General features: G+C 38.9%; 4 protein-coding genes across 4 annotated transcripts; 1 reads left to right on the top strand and 3 right to left on the bottom strand.

Annotated features, from left to right (window-relative positions):
- Nucleotides 1–2,140: 2,140 nt before the first annotated feature.
- LOC128503885 (olfactory receptor 6C74-like) lies at nt 2,141–3,148 on the bottom strand. The gene has a single exon (XM_053474080.1). The coding sequence runs from the start codon at nt 3,146–3,148 to the stop codon at nt 2,141–2,143; it is 1,008 nt and encodes a 335-aa protein (XP_053330055.1).
- Nucleotides 3,149–7,348: 4,200 nt separating this feature from the next.
- Nucleotides 7,349–8,330, top strand: LOC128503884 (olfactory receptor 1019-like). The gene has a single exon (XM_053474079.1). The coding sequence runs from the start codon at nt 7,349–7,351 to the stop codon at nt 8,318–8,320; it is 972 nt and encodes a 323-aa protein (XP_053330054.1). The 3' UTR covers nt 8,321–8,330.
- A 4,970-nt stretch (nt 8,331–13,300) lies between these two features.
- Nucleotides 13,301–14,242, bottom strand: LOC128503883 (olfactory receptor 5B21-like). Its single transcript, XM_053474078.1, has one exon. It carries the CDS (start codon nt 14,240–14,242, stop codon nt 13,301–13,303), a length of 942 nt encoding a protein of 313 aa, XP_053330053.1.
- Nucleotides 14,243–18,912: 4,670 nt separating this feature from the next.
- LOC128503882 (olfactory receptor 1019-like) lies at nt 18,913–19,848 on the bottom strand. The gene has a single exon (XM_053474077.1). It carries the CDS (start codon nt 19,846–19,848, stop codon nt 18,913–18,915), a length of 936 nt encoding a protein of 311 aa, XP_053330052.1.
- Nucleotides 19,849–21,130: the final 1,282 nt, after the last annotated feature.

The following is a 21,130-nucleotide window of genomic DNA, read 5'->3' as shown; positions in this document are numbered from 1 at the left end:
GTGAAAATTGTTCTCCACATTTCACATCCTTCTGACCACGAGACCATCAGAGCTTCCTGCCATGGGGTTGAGATGATTGCAGCTGCCCTTCATTCCCAACTACGGGCATTGACTGAGCCAAAACATTATCCCAATAACTCATTACAAGCAGTGTTCTTAAAGGAAAAATACCACTATAAGCTTTCCAGCAGGGCCCTCTATACTTTGTCTTAGATTGTCAGTTCTAGTTTTTGCCATATAAATAAAATATAATAATACCGTATTTGCTCAATTCTAAGACGGGTTTTTTTCCAGAGTACTTTCCTTTGGTACCTGCCCTTATCCTATATCTAGCTTGGCCTTATGCCTATCCCATGCTTGCTTAAATGCCTTTACTGTATCAACATCTACCACCTCTGATGGAAGGCTATTCCACGCGTCCACTACCCTTTCCAATCTTTTCAGATGTTACCATTAAACCTTTGCCCCTCTTGCTTATGACTATGTCCTCTTGTTGTGGTAGTATTTCTCCTTTTAAATAAACTCTCTTCCTTTATCTTGTTGATTCCCTTTTAGTATTTAAATGTTTCTATCATATCCCCCCTGTCACGTCTTTCTTCCAGGCTATATAGGTTAAGATCCTTTAACCTGCCCTGGTAAGGTTTATCCTGTAATCCATAAACCATTTTAGTAGCCCTCCTCTGAACTTTCTTATATTCGAGGTCGTCTTCTAATCAGATCTCAAATAGAGGTCTGACTACAAGACTAAGATCCAGATCCCGCCGCAGTGTGACATCACACAGAACTCCACCGGCTGCCCCCCACTACACACCGAGGAATCTGAAGCATGGGGGACAAGTCTAGGGAAGCACTGGTAAGTCGGGGGAGGGTAAGAGTGGCATATGGGGGTATAAGGGCTTTCTGGAGGCATAGCATATAGGGGGTTAAAAGGAATATCAGGGAGGCAGAGTGGCATATAGGGGGTTAAAAGTAATATCAGGGATGCAGAGTGGCATATAGGGGGTTAAAAGTAATATCAGGGAGGCAGAGTGACATATAGGGGGTTAAAAGAAATATCAGGGAGGCAGAGTGGCATATAGGGGGTTAAAAGGAATATCAGGAAGGCAAAATGGCATATAGGGGATTAAAAGGAATATCAGTGAGGCAGAGTGGCATATAGGGGGTATAAGGCATATCTGGGGGCAGAGTGGCAAATAGGGGGTCAAGAGGCATATTTGGTGGCAGAGTGGCATATAGGGGGTATAATGCATTTCTGGGGGGCAGAGTGGCATATAAGGGGGTATAAGGCATATCTGGGGGGGGGGGGCAGATGTGCATAACTGCTTGGCAAATAAAAGGAAATAAAACCAAAGAACACTTTAGAGTTTATTTACTAAAGAAGGGGTTGGCAAGAGAGTGGTAGATCCAGTTCCCTTACTTCACTTTTCATTAAGAATGACCAACACTGACAGGTTTCTCTGGCAAGAAGGACTGAACTGGCCCTATATCTTTCCATTTAACTAAACATTATACAGGGCCGGCCAAAGCTCCTGCAGCAGAAGCCCACTGGGGTTGGACCTTCATAATGTATAGTGAGGTCAAGGAGCTGAAAGCACAACTTTCCTGCAAAGTCTCCTGTCCATCACGCTGTATAATGTATAATTCAGTGGTAGAGGATATCTAATTTGTCTTTCCCAGATTTAATACATTCATTTGAAAAATGAAAACCTAAGACAGGATTTGTCTAGCGGTAATAAAAGGTATTGTAATAAAATATCAGAGATACCTGATTTTAACCTTAATTAAGTTATCCCCTACCTATCCTTTTAGCAATTTCTAGAATTCTAGATTTTTTTTTTAAATAAGCAAAATAAATAAATAAATAAAAAACATTGAATGGTTAAGTTTTTACATCGGGACAAAATGGCGGACTGGGTGAGCCGAATGGTTCTTATCGGCGGTCATATTGTATGTTTGTGTGATAAGATTGTGGACATGTTCTTTTAGTTAAGAATCGCCAAGAGAAAAAGTAATGATCATTTTATTCAGTTACACTTTAACACTATTCCAACATGTGGTGATTGAATTACGTTCTTTGGATGTACAAGAGAATGACATTATTTCCACAGGAATTCTTTTGGCGAATTTAATACTTATATTGTCACCGTATCCATGTAAGCTGTCGCCTCACAGAGGCCTTAACATCTTTATTTTTTAGGCTATAGATAAATGGATTTAAGACGGGCACCGCCGCGGTGTTAAACAAGGAAAATACTTTATTGGAATCCAAAGTGTCCGTTGAACTTGGCCTCAGATACTGGGAGCAAAGACTCATATAGAGAATTATAACGACCGTGAGGTGCGAGGAACACGTGTAGAAGGCTTTACGTCTCCCGATGCTGGTGCGGATCCTCAGTATGGTGGCGATAATGAAGACGTAGGAGATAAGAGTCAGAAGAAAGGGGGTAAAGCTTACCAAAAGCAGACCTTCGAGAAAAATCACAAGTTTCAAAATGGCGGTGTCGCTACAAGACAACTTCATTATGGGCAAAATGTCACAGAAATAGTGATTAATTTCGTTGGACTTATAACAAGAGAAGCGAGATATTGCCCACATGTGTGGTATGACTTCCATAAATCCCATCAGCCAACACGCAGCTGCCAAAAGGGTGCAAATTCTGGGGCTCATAACCATGTGGTAATGTAAAGGGTTACATACGGCCATGTAACGGTCGTAGCTCATGGCTGTTAGTAGCAGCAGCTCGTTGCACGTTAACGATGAAAACAGATACATCTGTGACATACAGTTGAAAAATGAAACAGTCTTATCTCCTGATATGAAAGTTAGAAGGATCTTATGTAGAGTAATGGTCAAACAAAATACGTCCAGAAAAGATAAGTTACCCAAGAAAAAGTACATGGGGGTGTGCAAATGGCTGTCCACACAGACGAGCAGGAGAAGGGTCATGTTGCCGCTCACTGTGATGAGGTAGATGAAGAGAACCAGAAGAAAGACCAAAGTCTGCAGTTCTGGAACCTCTGATATCCCCTTAATAATGAAATAGGTCACTGGGGTGTGATTTTTGCGACCCACATCTTCAGGTGTGACAGATTCTTGCTGCATAGAATGAGAAGCATAAGTATTTATCATATGTACATCACTGGTCATGATTTAACAATGTCTTATTTACTATAGACACCCAACCAAATTTTACTAAATGGCAAACTAAAAAAATATTGCTTTTTTATAAATTAACTAAATCGACAGGCTTTGACCAAACTTGGCCAGATCCTCCTGTAGACACAGCTAGGTGGTTGATGACCTGAATGTAAGGTCCACTTGCGATCCCACGGGCAGCTGAACTATGGAAGAATATCATCTCAAGTACTGGACAATTCCCCCCAATACTCCTTCAAGCTTTAATTAAGGATTGGCATCAAGGGAGAAAGGTGTCTATCTAGAGTAGGGATGTCGGAAGCAGAAGGTGAAATGATTTAGTGCTGTTGGTAATATTGTCTCTGAGATGAACCAAACATAAAATCTCCCAGATATATTTTTTAATCATGTAAAATTGTGCTGCATTCAGACATTTTATAAAAAGTAGGTGGTAAACAAAATATACAAAAGCCACTGGACGGGCCCCCAAGCACCCACACACTTGTCCTAAAGATGTGGCCTCCCCTCCAATATAACCTATTGGCTCTTTGATTCCCCCTTACCCTATCTTCCCTCCATATTCTTCACTAGGTTCCCAAGAAATACCTAAATCTGTTGTTAATAACTAAATAATTAAACCTTGTCAAAGCTTAGGAACCAAGACTTAAATATTACACATCTAGCATATTTGATCTCCTTTATTACACAATGACTATAAAACCTAGTAATTCTAACACTGCACATTTTTAATATAATTCCAAACGAATACAAATGCAAAAGGAGAAGTTGCTATGAAGTAGACAATAGATTTGACAGTAAATAACACATTTTTTTTTGGAAATTATCGGCATACGAGGTCACCCACCTGCACAAGTAAATCCATTCTGCAAATATGAGTGCGAAGTATGAGCTCAGATTTTATAATCTTTTCGCATGGAGAGACTGTCCCTGTAGGTTCCTCCTAAAATCTCAGAAGACCAAATTCGTGTAGTAAACTGAAGTTACTTTAGTATAATTTATTAATAATATTATTTTCCATTCGTCAGTGAATGTGTGTTAGATGGCCATTTCGGGCCACCACTCTATCATTTTATATTGCCCATTTTTGAGTATTCTTTTCTATTGGGAGCAGCGTGACGGGTGTGCAAAAAAATCACCCATCTCCAAGAATGGGTAGTAAAAAAGCACGTTTGGTGATGTTTACCAAAAAGGGCAATTTTTGGGTACAAAACTTGTTTTTGTGGTTGCGTTTTAGCTGACGGACACAAGATTAATGCAGTGAAACTTCAGAAATGGAAACTGTCGGTTGTTGACCACTTTCACGTTTATGGAATTGCCCCCAGGATTTACCATGATAGCTGGTAAAAAAAAAGTCCAGCTCTAGTGTGGACCTTAATAAGACAAGCTCATGAAAAACCCATAAAAATATATAATAACACAATAACCTTACAGAAAACAACTCTTTCTGAGTATGACAAATCAGATGAGGCCACCGCATGGCTGAAGTCTTAATTCAGAAATAGATTTATAGATAACATCAGTATGCCAGATGTAGAAATGCCAACAATTATTCAGCTTTAAGGTAAAATGGCAGATTTTGAGAATTTACGAATAGGAACTGTGTCTATTCTGAAGATTGTGTGTTAAGCCAGCAACTCAGTAACTAATGCAGCTATTGCTTCTGATTCCAATCCCATAGGGCGAAATGCGTCAGGTTCATTGCCGCTCAATTTGAATTCCTGTCTACTAAAGGTTGCACACGTGTTGCACACTAATCTTACCAGGTTTTATCAATAAAAAATACTTTTTTATTTATACTATGCAGTTACGCTATGTATTCCTCTTCTTTCCTCCGCATGTGAATCTGTGGCCCCTAAGAGAGGTCCAGTCCAGGATTTTTTCCCTTTTCTCTAGATACATTTTGAATCAAGGCATGAGGTACTGTTAACCACTTGTTAACCACGATTGACGTAGTTCTACATCACAAAATCCCGACAGCTGATACCTAAGGACGTAGTACTACGTCATGGTGGTTTAAGCTGGTGCCTCCTCTGCTAGCTGGTGCCAAAAATAAATAGTGTAAAAAAAGAAAGAAAATAAAAGCACGAAAATAATCATTTGTACCCCTCACTACAATTTATGTTTTCAGTTTTGGCCCCCGTACCTGAACAGAAATTGTCCGAGTTGTTCTTTGATCCATTTGTGCAAATCTACTAAATATATTTATTTTAACTGGATAATATATTAGTTTTAAAATTCTATATTTTCACTGATAAATGCACATAATTCCCAAGCTAATGTTAAAAAAATATATATAATGGGATAATTACATAATAATGGAATATATTGTATATAATATGGAAATAAGAACTATTTTGATTGACTGATCAGGGTTAAAAAAGTCATTTTTTCCACTCGCAGCCTTGTGAGACCTTCAGATCTCAGAGGATTCCTTTCGATTCTTTCGAGAACATTTATAAGCTCTGCTCTCAACAGAGACACGAAACAGAAGATCTACGATATCAATGGTAAGACATAAGATAGAAGGATTATAGGAGCAGCAGCAATTGGGGAATGCTTATAAAGAGTAATTCTGCAGTCAGCAAGAAGAGTACATTGGTTGGAAAAAATCTTAATTTTAGAAAATCCTATGCCAGAAAATAAAATGTTTTACTTTACTTCTCGTGCTTATAGTTATGGTAATACTAATAATGAACAGTTATTTTGTTAATACTACTGATTAATGCCATTAAGGTCAAACTTTCTATTTTTAAAAAGGATTTTAAAAATATTGCTTTTGAAAATCGCATATCAATAAGTTTCAATGATTTATGAATGGAAAACGTGAACATTAAACACCAGTCTCTCCTTATATGTGTAATTTCTCTAGGAGGTCTTTAAGGCAAATACCCAGCTCACTGAAATGGGGACAAAAGGCCATTAGCAGTCCCTATAGTCTCGGCAGATGAGGGTGAGGTGGCCTCACTGAGCATTCTCAGAAGCTTTATTTTTTGTGGAAAATCTCTTAAATCATTACAAATCATATGTGCCAGAATTGCCATATTAGGTGCTTCACGTTTCTGCTTTTAGCCTCCGTTTTCGCAATTTACCTCCCATTCCAGATCATGTTCTGGTAAGAGCTGCCTGGTTTGTACCCAGCCAAGCTGTTTCAACCTGTTTGCTATTCAGCCTCTGACTGACTATTGTATGGATCGAGAGGTTGATCCACTATCCACGTAGCAAAGGTGCTTAATATATTTAGCTATTTGATAAATGTACCTTCTTTTGTTAGCCCATGCCCCATGAGGACCTGGTTTCATTAAGGAACATTTTTGGTGTAGTAGACATTGTTGTCTTCTTCTCATGAAAACCATCCCTCACCTTGCCATGCATGGGACATCGGTGAAGATACAAACATTTTTAAACAACTCATAAAAAGCCCACACAACATTAAGCGACAACACAGATTGAGGTAACCTGGCACATTTTTACTTTACAAATTCTTCTCTGCTATGCCACCCTACGCCCCATATAGCTGGCATCCTTCAGTTTAATATAATGTTGTTTTTGGTAATTTAATATTGTGAATCGAGGATTTATCATTTAACATTCTGTGTCTTACAGTTAGTTTTGTTGAATATAAATCAGCTACAAGATAATATTTACCTGTTACCTGAAGATATTTTCACATGAATGACTAAAGCAAGGGTGTCCAACCTGCGGCCCTCCAGCTGCTGCAGGACTACATCTCCTCTGCCAGCCACTTAGCTGAAAGATCATTATGGGAGATGTAGTCCCTCAGCAGCTGGAGGGCCGCAGGTTGGACGCCCCTGGACTAAAGGATGCATTGATTTGTGGAAATTGGTGGTGTTAGTTTATTGGGTGATCTTTGTAAATGGAAATAAAATACATTTCTAAAAGTAACTAAGTCTTGTGCATTCTGCGAAACAATAACGATGTGCCCACCTAAAACACGTAAATCATTTATGTTTGGCAAATAAGAAAATATGGCTTATCACAAATTCAGACTTCACCTTTTGTTAAATATATCCATGGGTAGTGAATTCCTCATAGGACAAAATACTTTAAATGAATTTGACAAAGGAAGTCAGGTCATGATTTATATTTATTTAACAACAAATGCATTATCAAAAACTAGAATCCCAAATAACGGCTCAACGTTCATCCTTTTAGCATACTACGTCTCATGAGATGATGCAGTTAAATCAGACCATGCTGGCCTTCTTCATTATTCAAGGGATTTCCGATGTCCCTGGTCTACAGGTTCCGATCTTTCTAATGGTTTTGGTCATCTATCTTCTCACCCTTGTTGGGAACATGACAATTCTTCTGCTTGTTTGCTCGGACCCACAATTACACAAACCTATGTACTTCTTTCTGTGTAACCTGTCCATCCTAGACCTGTCTTCTATCAATGTCACTCTCCACAATACCTTGGCTATTTTTATATCAGGAGACAGAAAAGTTTCTTTTCTTGGTTGCATGGCCCAGGTATGTATGTTTTCATGGCTGTCCGGTAACGAACTGATATTGCTCACAGCCATGAGTTACGACCGGTATGTGGCCATCTGTAAACCCTTGAGATATCCAACTCTAATGAACCAAAGAGTTTGTGTTTTGTTGGCAGTCACCTGTTGGGTGTTTAGTCTGATACAGGTTCTTCCTCCTGTCTTCATACTAGCAAAGTTTTCTTGCTACACGTCCAACAAAATCAACCACTTCTTCTGTGACATTGTGATATTGATGAGACTTTCCTGCAGTGACACTTCTGTCCTGGAACTACTAATTTTTACAGAGGGTGTCCTCCTTTCCACCTTCACTCCATTTGTTCTCACGTTTACCTCTTACGTTTTCATTATTAATGCCATAATGAGGATAAAAACCAATAATGGAAGACGCAAAGCCTTCCACACGTGCTCCTCACACCTCACGGTTGTCACCCTTTTGTATGTAATCCTTGTCTGTCAATATCTCACACCAACCTCGACTACCACTTTGGACTTTAATAAGTTTTTCTCTTTGTTTAATACGGCTGCTGTTCCGATGCTAAACCCTCTGATTTATAGCTTGAAAAATAAGGATGTGAAATTAGCGGCGAGGAGGAGACTGAAATGTTTTAAAATAATAAATCACCCAAAAAAAAACATATTTATTAAAAGATGAATAAAAGAGATGGATAGCCTTTGTTATTTTGGGGAAGAAGGAGCGGATTGTCCAGAGGTTAACCCCACATGAAGAATATAGCATTACTCTACAACCATTTAACCCCTTCAGGTTTTGCTGTATACTGTTAAACAGTAAAGTGTTACATGAGGTAAATATAAGTCCCTGACAAAACAAGGTGATGAGGCTTTTGAAAGGGAAGGAAATATGGGGCAGTATTAATTATAATTTAAGTGGTGACAAAACACAATAATAAGAAGGCTATATGATGTCCAGGCCTGGCCATCTAGTACACGTGGGCAAGTGCCTGGTGGGCCAATGTTTGACACTGGTTCATACACACCCGATCTCCGGCATAAAAATTTTATGTGTAACCTGTCATATGAAGCTGTTGGCCGAACTTATATCATAAGGCGGCTGCTGGCCTTAAAGTACCAGGGCTGCCTCGTTCTCCCCAGTCTGGTCCTGTGAAAGTCTGAGTCTGCCATGATGTAACATCTAAAATGGAGGGATAATATGTGTGAATGCTGTAAACATAGCTGCTGTAAAATGAGGAATACCTGTAGTTCCTAATATTAATTGGACAAGAACAGGAGACAAGAAGAGTGGAGAAGACAACCTTGCCAAGGGACTTGGCTCCTGAGGAACAGATTTCCGTTGAGCCTCCACATACTCGATTCTAGGCCTGTTCATACAAATAAATAGAAATCTGGGAAATGAGGGGAATATAAATGTAAATAATGTTGACCTAAAAATATGTTCCTTTGGTATTAAAGTTATTAAATAAATTATGAAATTAAATAAAAATCAGTAGCATGGCAAGATATGAACCATCTAAAACACAACGCAAGTCAATGCCACCAAAATATATAAACTGCGTACAGAAGCAAACTATGGCAGTGTGGCAGTGGGGTTAGCGAAGAGTAAATGCCACCTGTGTTAGTGCATTCTGGTTTCATGTAATAAAAGGTAGAATTTATACTTCAGAAGGTATGGGTTGTACCTATGTTTACAGATACATGAAAAACATGATGGCAGTAAAGGTGCCAGTGTGATGCTCGAATTTGAGGACATTACTAAACAATGTTGTCTTTGTGAGCTGGAGACTTTTAATAAAGCGGTTGATTTGAGAATGATGCAGAATATTTGTGAGAAGGCTTGTTTTGAAAAATCGTGGGTTTTCTCTACGTACGCCACTGTATGCCACCCTTCTCCTCAAGCCCAGGATTGGTCATTTCCCTCCTATACAAGGGTAATCCAAAGCAAAAGTTAACAGTACTTACAGATTCAAATATACCACACACTCCGAGCAATGTCCAATGAAAAGGGAGAGGAAGGCCATAGGAATTTTGCATGGGGATGGGGTGAAGGGAAAATAATGCTGGTTATAGAGATGGAGCGGGTTGATTTTGGTGCAATATTGGGTGATAATGAAAGGGGATGAAAATTATGTTGGTTGAGGGACATGGCTTATATGAATTATGATGGGGGGTTTGTGCGGTAATGGTCAGGGGCTGCTCTACATTTACATATACATACACGCACACAATCTAACACCTTGCACATACATACACACTCACAGCCACTCTAACACTAAACACTTGCGTATATACAGTATACACACGCACACAATGGAACCATCTGAAGCCATGTTAGGGGTGACACTAATACTGGGCCAATCTCCTGTCGGACTCAAAGCAGCTAGCCCTCCTCTCCCTTACATGTACTGTGCATACACATATGCATTGTGTACATCTCTGTGTTACCAGTGCCCTTCCAGTTGGTCCTAACCCCTTGCATGATGTCATGGGCCACAGTGAAATTAAGAACTATGTGTTTTCATATGTTTTCACTTATGACTAATTTTTTCTTCATATATACTTTAAAAATACATGGCTTCTCTATTCTGAACAAAACAAATATTTGGTCCAGGACCCCACAAATGTGCCATGTGAACAATAATGGCACCACGGAACATGGGACTGGTATTCATTTATTTCCAGGGATGTTAATTTATTCCCAGTCAGGCCATCCCTGCCAGAACAACCATTTCGCTAGAAAAACTTGAGTTGTAAATCTTTTGGAAAAGTCAAATTTGATATGCAGTATTTGGTTTCTCTTGAGGTTATGTATGAGGATACATTCCTAGCTTTAGTCCCCAAGGTGTGTGTCGCTACAAACCGGCCATTAAAACAATGACCAAAGGACCAGAGGACAGTTACTGAAGAAACCAACGGAGTAGGGAGAATTACTTATTTAAAAATACAAACTTATCATTTAGAAGGGTACTGGAGTTTTTGAATTTACAACATTCAATATGCTTATTTTTCTTATTGCCATCATAACAATGCTAGTTAGTAACATAGCCACAGTGCATTGTGTGATAATATACGATCGTCACCAAATAACAAGAGTTAATAAGAAAATGTCAATGACTCAAATAGCTGTCTCGAACTTGGACGTCTCTTGACAGAGACCAAATTTCTAATTAATACCCAGTACAACGGTAATTCCTTAGAGGAAATTCTCTTTCGACTCATTAAAAAAAAAACAAGTCCTGTTAAGAGAGACGTAATGAGTCCCTGTTGGCCAAATAAATAAACTAAGTTTTATTTGGTAATATTCAGTGGGGAGTTGCACGGATTCAATAGATATTGGCTCATACCAAAGAACTAAGTGTAACTAAGTGAAATGTAGAGTAACGATACTTAAGTACAATGTAGGCCAATAAAAGTTCTGAAAAAAAACTACAGGGGCAATAGGTTACCGAAAAAACTACACTTTGTTAAAGGGTATGGCAAAAACCCCAGCACTGTATACAGTAATGTCAGTCGCATTGACAAAAACTTGGTTTTATCTCGGTTTGTTCCAATAAACTCTCCTTATCCACCATTGTTGTCAGCTGTGTAATATTTACGGTGACTTTCATGCTCAAGCACCATACTGAGCTGATTCTTTATAGCACTGCTATGAAATCCCTAGTCAGAGTGTCCATGCTGGGTGATTAAGACTGAGCTACTCCATTGTTTCCCCACAGGCAGTATTATAAGGAGTCAGGGTGTTTGGCTAGCAGATTGGTCTCAGATAACAGAGCGAGAATGGATCTGCCTGAAAACCTTATGTTATGGGGCATGACTGGTTTTTAAAAAAAGAGAAACCAGCCCAATATTTCTATCACTTTAATCACTTTTAGTAAACAACAAAGGGTTGGTTAATTGTGTTGCAAAAGAAATACATCAAAGGTAATGGGCACTTGGCACACTTTATTTAAGGCAAGATTTACCCACAGACCCATTAAGTCATGGCAGCAGAACCAGACTGGGGATGACTAAAGGCCCCTGGTACTTAAAGGTGGACATGGGACCATATGTGCGGCCTTCAATGTTACGCTCTTGTGATGTGCGGCCATTCCTATCGAGCTACAGGCCGCAAAATCCAGAACCCAAACTGCCCCTGCGGCAGCAGTAAAAGTAAGCATGGGGTGCTATCGGCCAGGGGCCCACTGGGCCTTAGTCCTGCTTGGTGGCAGAAGCTGATTTAGCATCCTTGGTAGGTTTTAGGATAGAGATTTTTTATTGACGGGCAAGTTCTGCCATCTTTTATCACAGTAGTTTCCAATACATTCGCATTTGGCTTCTATTATTTTTATATATTTTATTGGGCAAAGTATCCCAAAGCATTGCGAGTGTACTGCACTACTGCGTAAGTGAGCAACAGTGTAAGCTCTCCAGACTATAATGCTTACCTAGCAGAAATAAATGAGCAGACTGGACGGGCCTAATGGTTCTAATACGCCGTCAAATTCTATCTTCCTATAATTCATATGACCATATAATTGTATGTAGTAATATAAGTAGGCTTGGATGTGCTCCAACATATTCATGTTTGACTATGTTTGTGGATATATGTTTATGGTTGATTAGATGTATACGCACTGGGGCGCCATCTTGCACAGACAATGCTATAAAATAGCAAGGCTATCGTGTCCTGCTAAAAAGGTGAGGGTGGCCATATATCCGCTGGTAGCCCTGAGTTTTATTTAGGCCGCCAGCCTAATGTATAGATTTATTTTAATCAATTTCAATTTAATAAATATGGCCGCTCATTTGTATATTTCTATCATATTTGAGATATTTTTGGTGAAAGAAATCGGTTGGCGTTTACGTTTCAGCTCAGTGAATTTACGTTTTAGAGCTATAAGGATTTCAATTTGGAAATATATTTTTACATTTCTCACCTAACCAGTTGTGAAAAAAAGAAAAGAAAGACGGAAGATTAAAACAGGATTTAACAAATTCGCAGGAATTTATGATAAATAAGGGGCATTTAGTCAAATGTCCATTATGATGATGATTATGACCCCTGCCATGAAGAAGCATTTTGGCTACAGCCACCTGCATTTTCTTGTTTTTATGCCGAAAAAATTAGCCACTAGTCAGATTCGTAGATCAAATTTTTGATTTTTTTTTTATTATCATGACTTTTATTTCATCAAGTAATAGTCATCCTACATTAAAATGGAGTTCCATAAAAATATAATTTGTATTTATTTTTATTGTAGTTGAACAGAACCTTTGTACATTAACAGAATTTCTATTTACTTAACAGTTATAACAAAAAGTTCTTAACCCCTTAGTGACAAAGCCCGCACATGTACGGGCTCAAAATGCATTGTTTTCAATGGGTTAATTACTCTACGCTCTTGTTGTGGATCCGTTGACGGATTGCCCCATTGCCTCCCCCTTTTCCTTACAAAATTCCAAATAAACTCCAAAGATCCAAAACTGAGACAAACAAAATGACCTGATAAATTCCATCTATATATATATTTTTTCACTAGGAATACCTTATTAACCGATTGTATTATATATATATATATATATCTTTCATGATCTGTTAATTCATATGTTTTTTTGTATCGCAACTCATCTCAATATAGTAATTTTTAAAAATAAGACTTTATTTGAGTGGAGTTTGACTTTAAAACATTAATTTACACAATCTAAGCCTTCTTCTCAGTGCCGACTTCACATTGTTATTTTTGAGGCTGTACACTAGAGGATTCAACAACGGGACGGTGGCCGTGTTGAAAAGAGAGAATAGTTTATTAGACTCCAGGCTGTTCGTGGAGTTTGGACTCAGATATTGAATTACAAGAGTCGCATACAGCAAGACAACAACCGTGAGGTGCGAGGAACATGTGTAGAAGGTTTTGCGTCTTCCGTTGCTGGAAGGGATCTTCAATATGGTGATGATAATAAGGACATAGGACACAAAAGTCATGAGAAACGGGCAGAAGCATCCAACGAAATACCCCTCTGTAAATAAATAAAGTTCCAAAAAAGACTTGTCATTGCAAGACAGCTTCATTAGAGGAATAATGTCGCACAAGAAGTGGTTGATCTCATTGGATCTGTAACAAGAAAAACCCGAAATTGTCCAGAAAATAGGAGAAATTTCTACAATACCCAGAAGCCAGCTGCTGGCAGCTAATAAAGCACAGACCGTGCGGTTCATGACCATGGAATAATGCATGGGGTCGCAGACGGCAACGTATCGATCAAAGCTCATAGCGGCGAGCAAGAGAAGCTGGTCAGTGGTTAAGGTTAAAAACATAAAGATTTGTGTCATACAACCAAAAACTGAAATTCTGTTATCTCCGGTAAAGAACAGTACAAAAATCCTATGTAGGGTGGCCGTGCTAGATGAAATGTCCAGAACAGAGAGGTTACACAAGAAGAAGTACATGGGAGTGTGTAGCTGAGGCTCCGAGCAGACGAGCAGGAGAATGGTCATGTTACCACCCAAAGTGAGAAGATACATGAGCAGAACCAGAAGAGAGATCGGAACCTCCAGTCTGGGGACATTTGTGATCCCTTTAAGAACGAAATAGGTCACCATCGTGCGATTGGAGCTCTCCATCTGGATAGTCAGTTAGAGAAGTCAAGTCCGAGGTGCTGGTAAGGCAAAACTATGAATATTACTACGTCTACTATGAAGAATAAAAAGTCAAGAATCTCATAGTGAGTGCAGCAATAATTGGTGCATCGAAAAATCTAAACAAAATGCAACGCGGTTCTCTTTTTGTATTAGTTAAAAATTGTGTATATTTCTGGAATTCTTCCTGTATCTTTTATTGCCATCTGGTTTGGAGGTGTTGGCCACTTGGGTAGGTAGCTAACCCTTTGGGTGCCAGGGTCCGCACAATGGTAAAACAACTGAGAAGAACAAAGTGGGTCCAACAAGGTTAAAAAGGCTATAGTATCAGTCAGAAGTCACCAACGTGTTTCCAGACTCACCGGTAGAGATTGTTCTTCAGAGGGTTAACACTGAGCCCAACGGGTTTGAAGCCACACAGGTCACTTGTTGAGACCACATGTTGTGTTAATCCAAGATCCTACAGTCCAAATATTCACATTTAATGAGTTATCTGCTTGGAAACTGTATAGATTATGTGCACGTTCTAGGAAGAACACTAAATACAACTAATTACAGCATTTTTACTGAATCACCAGATGTTTTATGTATGCCCATCTACTAATTATTCGCTTACATATTTCCAGGGGGAAATTTCATGACCTTATCTAGAGCCATTTGTGAACGACGTCTTATATGATCAGGTACACAGAAAACACATCCCAAAAAATAAATAACACATCAGAATAAAAAGTAAACTTTTCTCCCACTTGACACTTCCCAATACCCGAAATTATCTTTCCATGCTAATATAAAATTGTGCTTATAGACATAAGTATTATTTATTCATCATACTTCTACAAGTATGAAGATTCGGGTGTTTTACTTTATTTTATTGTTTACTGTTTTTAAATTGGAAGGAAATATTCCGTTATATTTAATAAACCATAAGAAAACTGGAGTTGCGCTTTACACCTTGTTTTTAATCCTTGTGGTTTGTGGCCTGCATGAAGTGGCGCCCCCTGCAGTACACGCACAGTGTGAGCAACTAGTTCCTGAATGGCTTTAATTTGAAGAACTTGTCTAATCAGTTGCGCATGTTATGCCACATTTGGCCACTGCACTGAATCATACGTGCGAATAAGCATCATAACCACCTATGCATTAAGAGAGCCAGTGTTGGTCAAACTTATTGTTGAAATATGTTTTGCAGATATTCTTTGGCCACCAAATTGCTAGATCATGTTTATAAAGTCCCTCTGTAAGGTTAATTCGCAGATGCACAAACAATGTGACGGCACAAAAGACCCATTTGGCCCATCTAGTCACCTCTTGTTCCTGCTGTAGAGACTCAAACCTTAATCAGTCGTTGGTCTCGTCTTAAATTCAGGAGCCATATGCCTATCCCATGCATGCTTAAATCCCCTCGCTGTATTACCCTCTACTCCTTATACTGGGAGACTGCTCCACCTATCTACCACCTTCTCAGTAAAGTAAAAGTAAGGGAGAGATGCTGGGATGCACAGACAGAAGGGAGGAGGGGGTGCTGAAGGAGCAGGGAGAGACACAATGGGTGCAGGCAGCAGTACTCAGGACCAAGAGAGAGGATCTGGTGGGAAGCGCTGGGACAGGTCCTAGGAAGGTCACTGTAGAGAAACTATAAACAAAAAGTCAGAATCCTTAAATAAAGAGTATAATACCATCCCTTAAAACAGTTCTATTTTCATATTCCCTGATGACATTAGCTTTGAGCACAATATAGCCTTCCATGTCAGTGACTTTAAAGAAATAATTTAACGTTCAGAATCATACAATTTTCTATTACTGCTACTATTGCTTAAAAAAAGAGAACTAGGTTTCATTGTATACATTTTGAGAGACAAAGCATCCAGCACGTCCTATAATATTGGGGACAGAAGGGGTGAAATATATTACAAAGCGCTCAGAACATTATCAGATGAATACACAATACGTCGAAGATGTTTAGAAAGCATTAACCTGGATCTGCTGTTTCACGTAAACCTGGAAAGCGTGTGATGATGCTGATGATTGAAAAAGGATTCCCCTTTCTACATATTTAATAATTTTAAGTAATATTCTAATATATAATGCCTTTGCACTTCGTATCCTTTCAGCCCAAAACAAATGAAAAAAAAGTGGCAAATACAATTAAGGGATTCCATATAATAATCTCATTTACGGGGACGGCAACCGGCCATTTAAATCAGAAACTGCTGGGATTAAGCTTTCAATGCTTCCCAATATGGCACACGTGAGAAGTATTTCCAGCACTACAGATGGCATTGGTGCTAAATAAATAATTACAGCAATAATAAAAATAATAATAAACTCTTACTGGCCATAAAGAAAGCAATAACGCACACCCACAGACTGAAGCACATTTCAATTCCAAAAAGGAAGAAAAAAAATTAGCACTAGCGGGGGAAAACTCTTAAAAGTAAGATAAAGCCTTATTTGTTGATTTTGGAATAAAGGGATATTACAAAGCTTCACCCTCCCGCTGTGCCTGATGGGTGAGAAGTACAGATCACAGAACCTTAAGAGGAGTTACCCATTTCTATTGTCATCATGGCCTTCTAACTGTATATGACAATACACTGATGTCTACATGTACCTCCTGACGCGTGTCTTCCATGTGTGTCTGTGTTCTCTTTTCTAAGTGAAAGAAGTAATAATCTTCCGATAAACCTGGGAGCAGATCCCATGAGGTCCCCAAAACCCAAACCGCCAACTACATAACCAGAACGATATTAATTAGGGTGGCATATTTAGCCCTAAATTCCAATTATTACACATGATGCTTCATACTTAATTTTTTTGGTGCGTACATGGTGCACAATTAAATTAATCAAACATAGCATTATGCTGTGAATTACAACTGACCACTAATTGCAGTGTCTTTTTGTACCAAATTTGGTGGGAATGGCTAATTGTGGTTGCCATTTTTTCAAACATGTTACGCTTAAATAGTGCTTGGTTGAGACTGTTGGGTTGAGTGGGATTGTGAGAGTCAGCATTTTTCTCTTGTTGAACGATAGTTTCGGATTAAGAGGCTGTAGGGGATTGGAGGGAGGCAGTTGAGGAGCAGGATTAGAAGAGTCAGGTAGGAAAGAGCTGGACAGGAGGTTGAGGAGCAGGGAAGGCCCATCAGGTAGGGCATCAGCAAATTGTGCCTCAACCCATGCCACCTCATCAATGCGGAGGGGGACTAGTGTCACCAGCCAGCTAATGGTGACCAGCTGAGGGATGTAAAATTTGAGTATGAGAGTATTAAGTATGAGAGCGCTTCTATAGCTGAAGAGTTCCAAACCTCTACTGGCATTAATATCAGCACAAAAACTGTGCGGTGAGAGCTTCACGGAATGGGTTTCCATGGCCGAGCAGCTGCATGCAAGCCTCACATCACCAAGTACAATGCCAAGTGTCGGAGTGAGTGGTGTAAAGCACACCACCACTGGACTCGTGTTCTGTGGAGTGACGAATAACACTTCTGTTTGGTGGATGTTGTCTGCCTGACTCCATTATGCCAACTGTAAAGTTTGGTAAAGAAGGAATAATGGTATGGGGCCGTTTTTCAGGGCTTAACGGAAATCTTAATGCTTCAGTGTACCAAGACATTTTGGACTATGTTATGCTTCCAACTTCCATGTTTGGGCAAGGCCCTATTCTATTGAATTCATGCCTGGGCCCGAGCGCTCAAAGCAAGGTCCATAAAGACATAGTTGGATGAGTTTGGTGCAGAAGAACTTGACCAGCACACAGAACCCTGACCTGAACCCCATAGCACTCCTTTGGGATGAACTGGAATGGAGATTGTGAGTCGGGCGTCTTGTCCAACATCAGTGTCTGACCTCACAAACGCTCTACTGGATGAACGGGAAATAATTCCCACAGAAACTCTGCAAGATCTTGTGGAAAACCTTCCCAGAAGAGTGGAAGTTGTTATAGCTGCAAAGGTGGGACCAACTACATATTAATGTCTTTAGAATATGATGTCATTAAGGTCCGTGTTGGTGTAATGGTCAGGTGTCCTGATACTTTTGTCCATATAGTGTATATACTACTATTCAAAAGCTGTGGGATACTAAGGAAGTTTATAGCTGTAACATAATTGAAAAGGGTTTTCTAATGATCAATTAGCCTTTTAAACTTAAACTTGGATTAGTGAACACAACGTGCCATTGGAACACAGGAGTGATGGGAGTGATAAAGGGCCATTGGAACACAGGAGTGATGGGAGTGATAAAGGGCCATTGGAAGACAGGAGTGATGGGAGTGATAAAGGGCCATTGGAACACAGGAGTGATGGGAGTGATAAAGGGCCATTGGAAGACAGGAGTGATGGGAGTGATAAAGGGCCATTGGAAGACAGGAGTGATGGGAGTGATAAAGGGCCATTGGAACACAGGAGTGATGGGAGTGATAAAGGACCTCTGTACGCCTGTGAAGAATCAGCCGTTTCCAGACACAATAGTCATTTACATTATTAACAATGTATGCTCAAAAACAAGGACCCCAAACTGTAGTATATATATATATACACACACATATATATATATACACACACATATATATATATATATATAATTAATATATACACCTCTTCCCTCAATGAAACTTTCATTCTCCATTCACTGACAAAGAATTCGGATCACTTAGGATTTACAATGTTTTAGCTTTCTTTTTACCGCAGACTTGACATCTTTATTTTTTAAGCTGTAAATCACCGGGTTTAATGTTGGAACAGCAACCGTGTTAACAAGAGAGAAAAGTTTCCCGGAGTCCAAAGTGTCTATTGAAAATGGTCTGAGGTATTGGAGGAAAAGGGACATGTAGAGGAGAATAACGACCGTCAAGTGTGAGGAACACGTGTAAAACGCTTTACGCCTCCCGGTGCTGGAACGGATCCTCAATATGGTGACAATAATGAAGGTGTAGGAGATACACGTAAGGATTAAGGGCGTGAAACTTAAAAGGAACAATCCTTCTGTGAAAATCAACGTCTCCAAGGCTGAAGTGTCACTGCAGGACAGTTTTATAACAGGCATTATATCACAGAAAAAATGGTTAATTACATTGGATCTGTAGCAGAAAATATTTAGAATTAAAACCATGTAAGGTATAATCTCTATAAACCCCAGCGACCAAGAGGCAAAAGCCAACACAGAACACATTCTCATACTCATAACCATTCGATAATGTAAAGGATTACAGATGGCCATGAATCGGTCATAGCTCATGGCCGTCAGTATCAACAGCTCATTACTGGTGAAAGATGCAAAAAAAAAGACTTGTGCCATACAGCTGACAAACGAAACGACATTATTCCCTGTTACGTACATCACGAGTAAATAATGTAATGTTACAGTGGAGCAACACATGTCTAGAACAGAGAGGTTACATAGGAAGAAGTACATAGGAGTGTGCAGCTGAGAGTCTGAGCAGACGAGCAAGAAGATGGTCATGTTACCACCGAGAATTAGGAAATAAATGATTAGAATCAAGAGGAAGATGGGTAACTGGAGACTGGGGGCATCTGAAATCCCTTTAATAATGAAATACTGCACCATGGTCTGATTTGTTTCATCCATGTCTTCTGGCAGGCTAAAAAAAAATAAATCATAATTGATCATTTATATACAGTTTAAAATACAATTATTTACCAGTAAAAATGTTGATGTTCAACGGTTATACCTTGGAGCATGTATACTTCAGAATAACGTGTGTCGAACCTGTAGTTCACATCATGTACATACTCAAAAAGTAATATGGATGAACTTTATCATACGCATTCTATGATAAGCTGTTATTGTTGTAGGAAGGGATATAATGGTATAAATGAGGTGTCCCAAAACAAAGCCAATATGTAATATGTGGCTGATTCTATTGTTCCGGCTGCTGATTTTCTATCATATTTCTATGATGCATCCTTTAATTTATCTTTTGCATGTAATCTGAAATGCTTTTATTCAAAAGAATTAATTTTCTTTACACATTGCAAGAAAACGCACAGGTTTTACCAAATAGCAAAATAATGTAATACGGTCTCTAATTCCTTAATTCGGCAAAGGAAAAAAAAACCACAAAACTCTTCTTAAACTATTCTTAAACTTAAGGGGAAAAAAAATCAATTTACAAAATAAAATTCAAATTAGTCTTTCAATTTAATACTCAATATTAACATTAGTTTAAAAACTGACTATTGGTGTTTTTTTCTTCTTTTCTTTCTGTGGCCCCGATAAACCCACATATGCCTGAAATGCTCATGCAATGCAATGTATTGTAGATCCAATGAACGTTAGACATTTTTTTTATTTTGATGCAGACACAATATAAAAGGCCCAAAAAGCTAAATAAAACAGCACTATGTAGTACTAAACATTAGGGTGTACTGTATAAAATCAAATAATAATAATAATAATATAATGAATAATATCCCCTTCTTTCAGAATTCTGATTATGAGATTAGTCAATTAAAATAAATCAGATAGAAAAGAACAGGCGCTTGCTTTAAGCACCAACAAAAAGCTACAAAGACAGTAAGCGTTAGGGTACACAGTATATGGGAATCATATGAATAAGATCACCTTTTAAGACTAGTAAATGTGTCCCTCAGCTTCCAAATACACAACCAGAACAGTTCAAAAGCGGGGACAATAATCGTATGACATATGGAATTTTACCTACATGAAACCTACATGAAACCTACCTGGGTAAATTATTTTGGTGCGCCTCATTATTCTGTTGAAGGTAGCGGATTTTATCATCTCCTGGTTTGGCCTGGGAATATGCCTTCAGTGGAACAAATGTCCCAGCAGGATAACAGTGCTACCTATTCTAGAAATATATTTAGATACAAAGTAATAAAAGACA

Source organism: Spea bombifrons, chromosome 8 (assembly GCF_027358695.1).
Source record: "Spea bombifrons isolate aSpeBom1 chromosome 8, aSpeBom1.2.pri, whole genome shotgun sequence".
Lineage (NCBI taxonomy): Eukaryota > Metazoa > Chordata > Amphibia > Anura > Pelobatidae > Spea > Spea bombifrons.
Note: the sequence above shows the minus strand (reverse complement) of the source record. Positions and strands in the feature narration are given on the sequence as shown.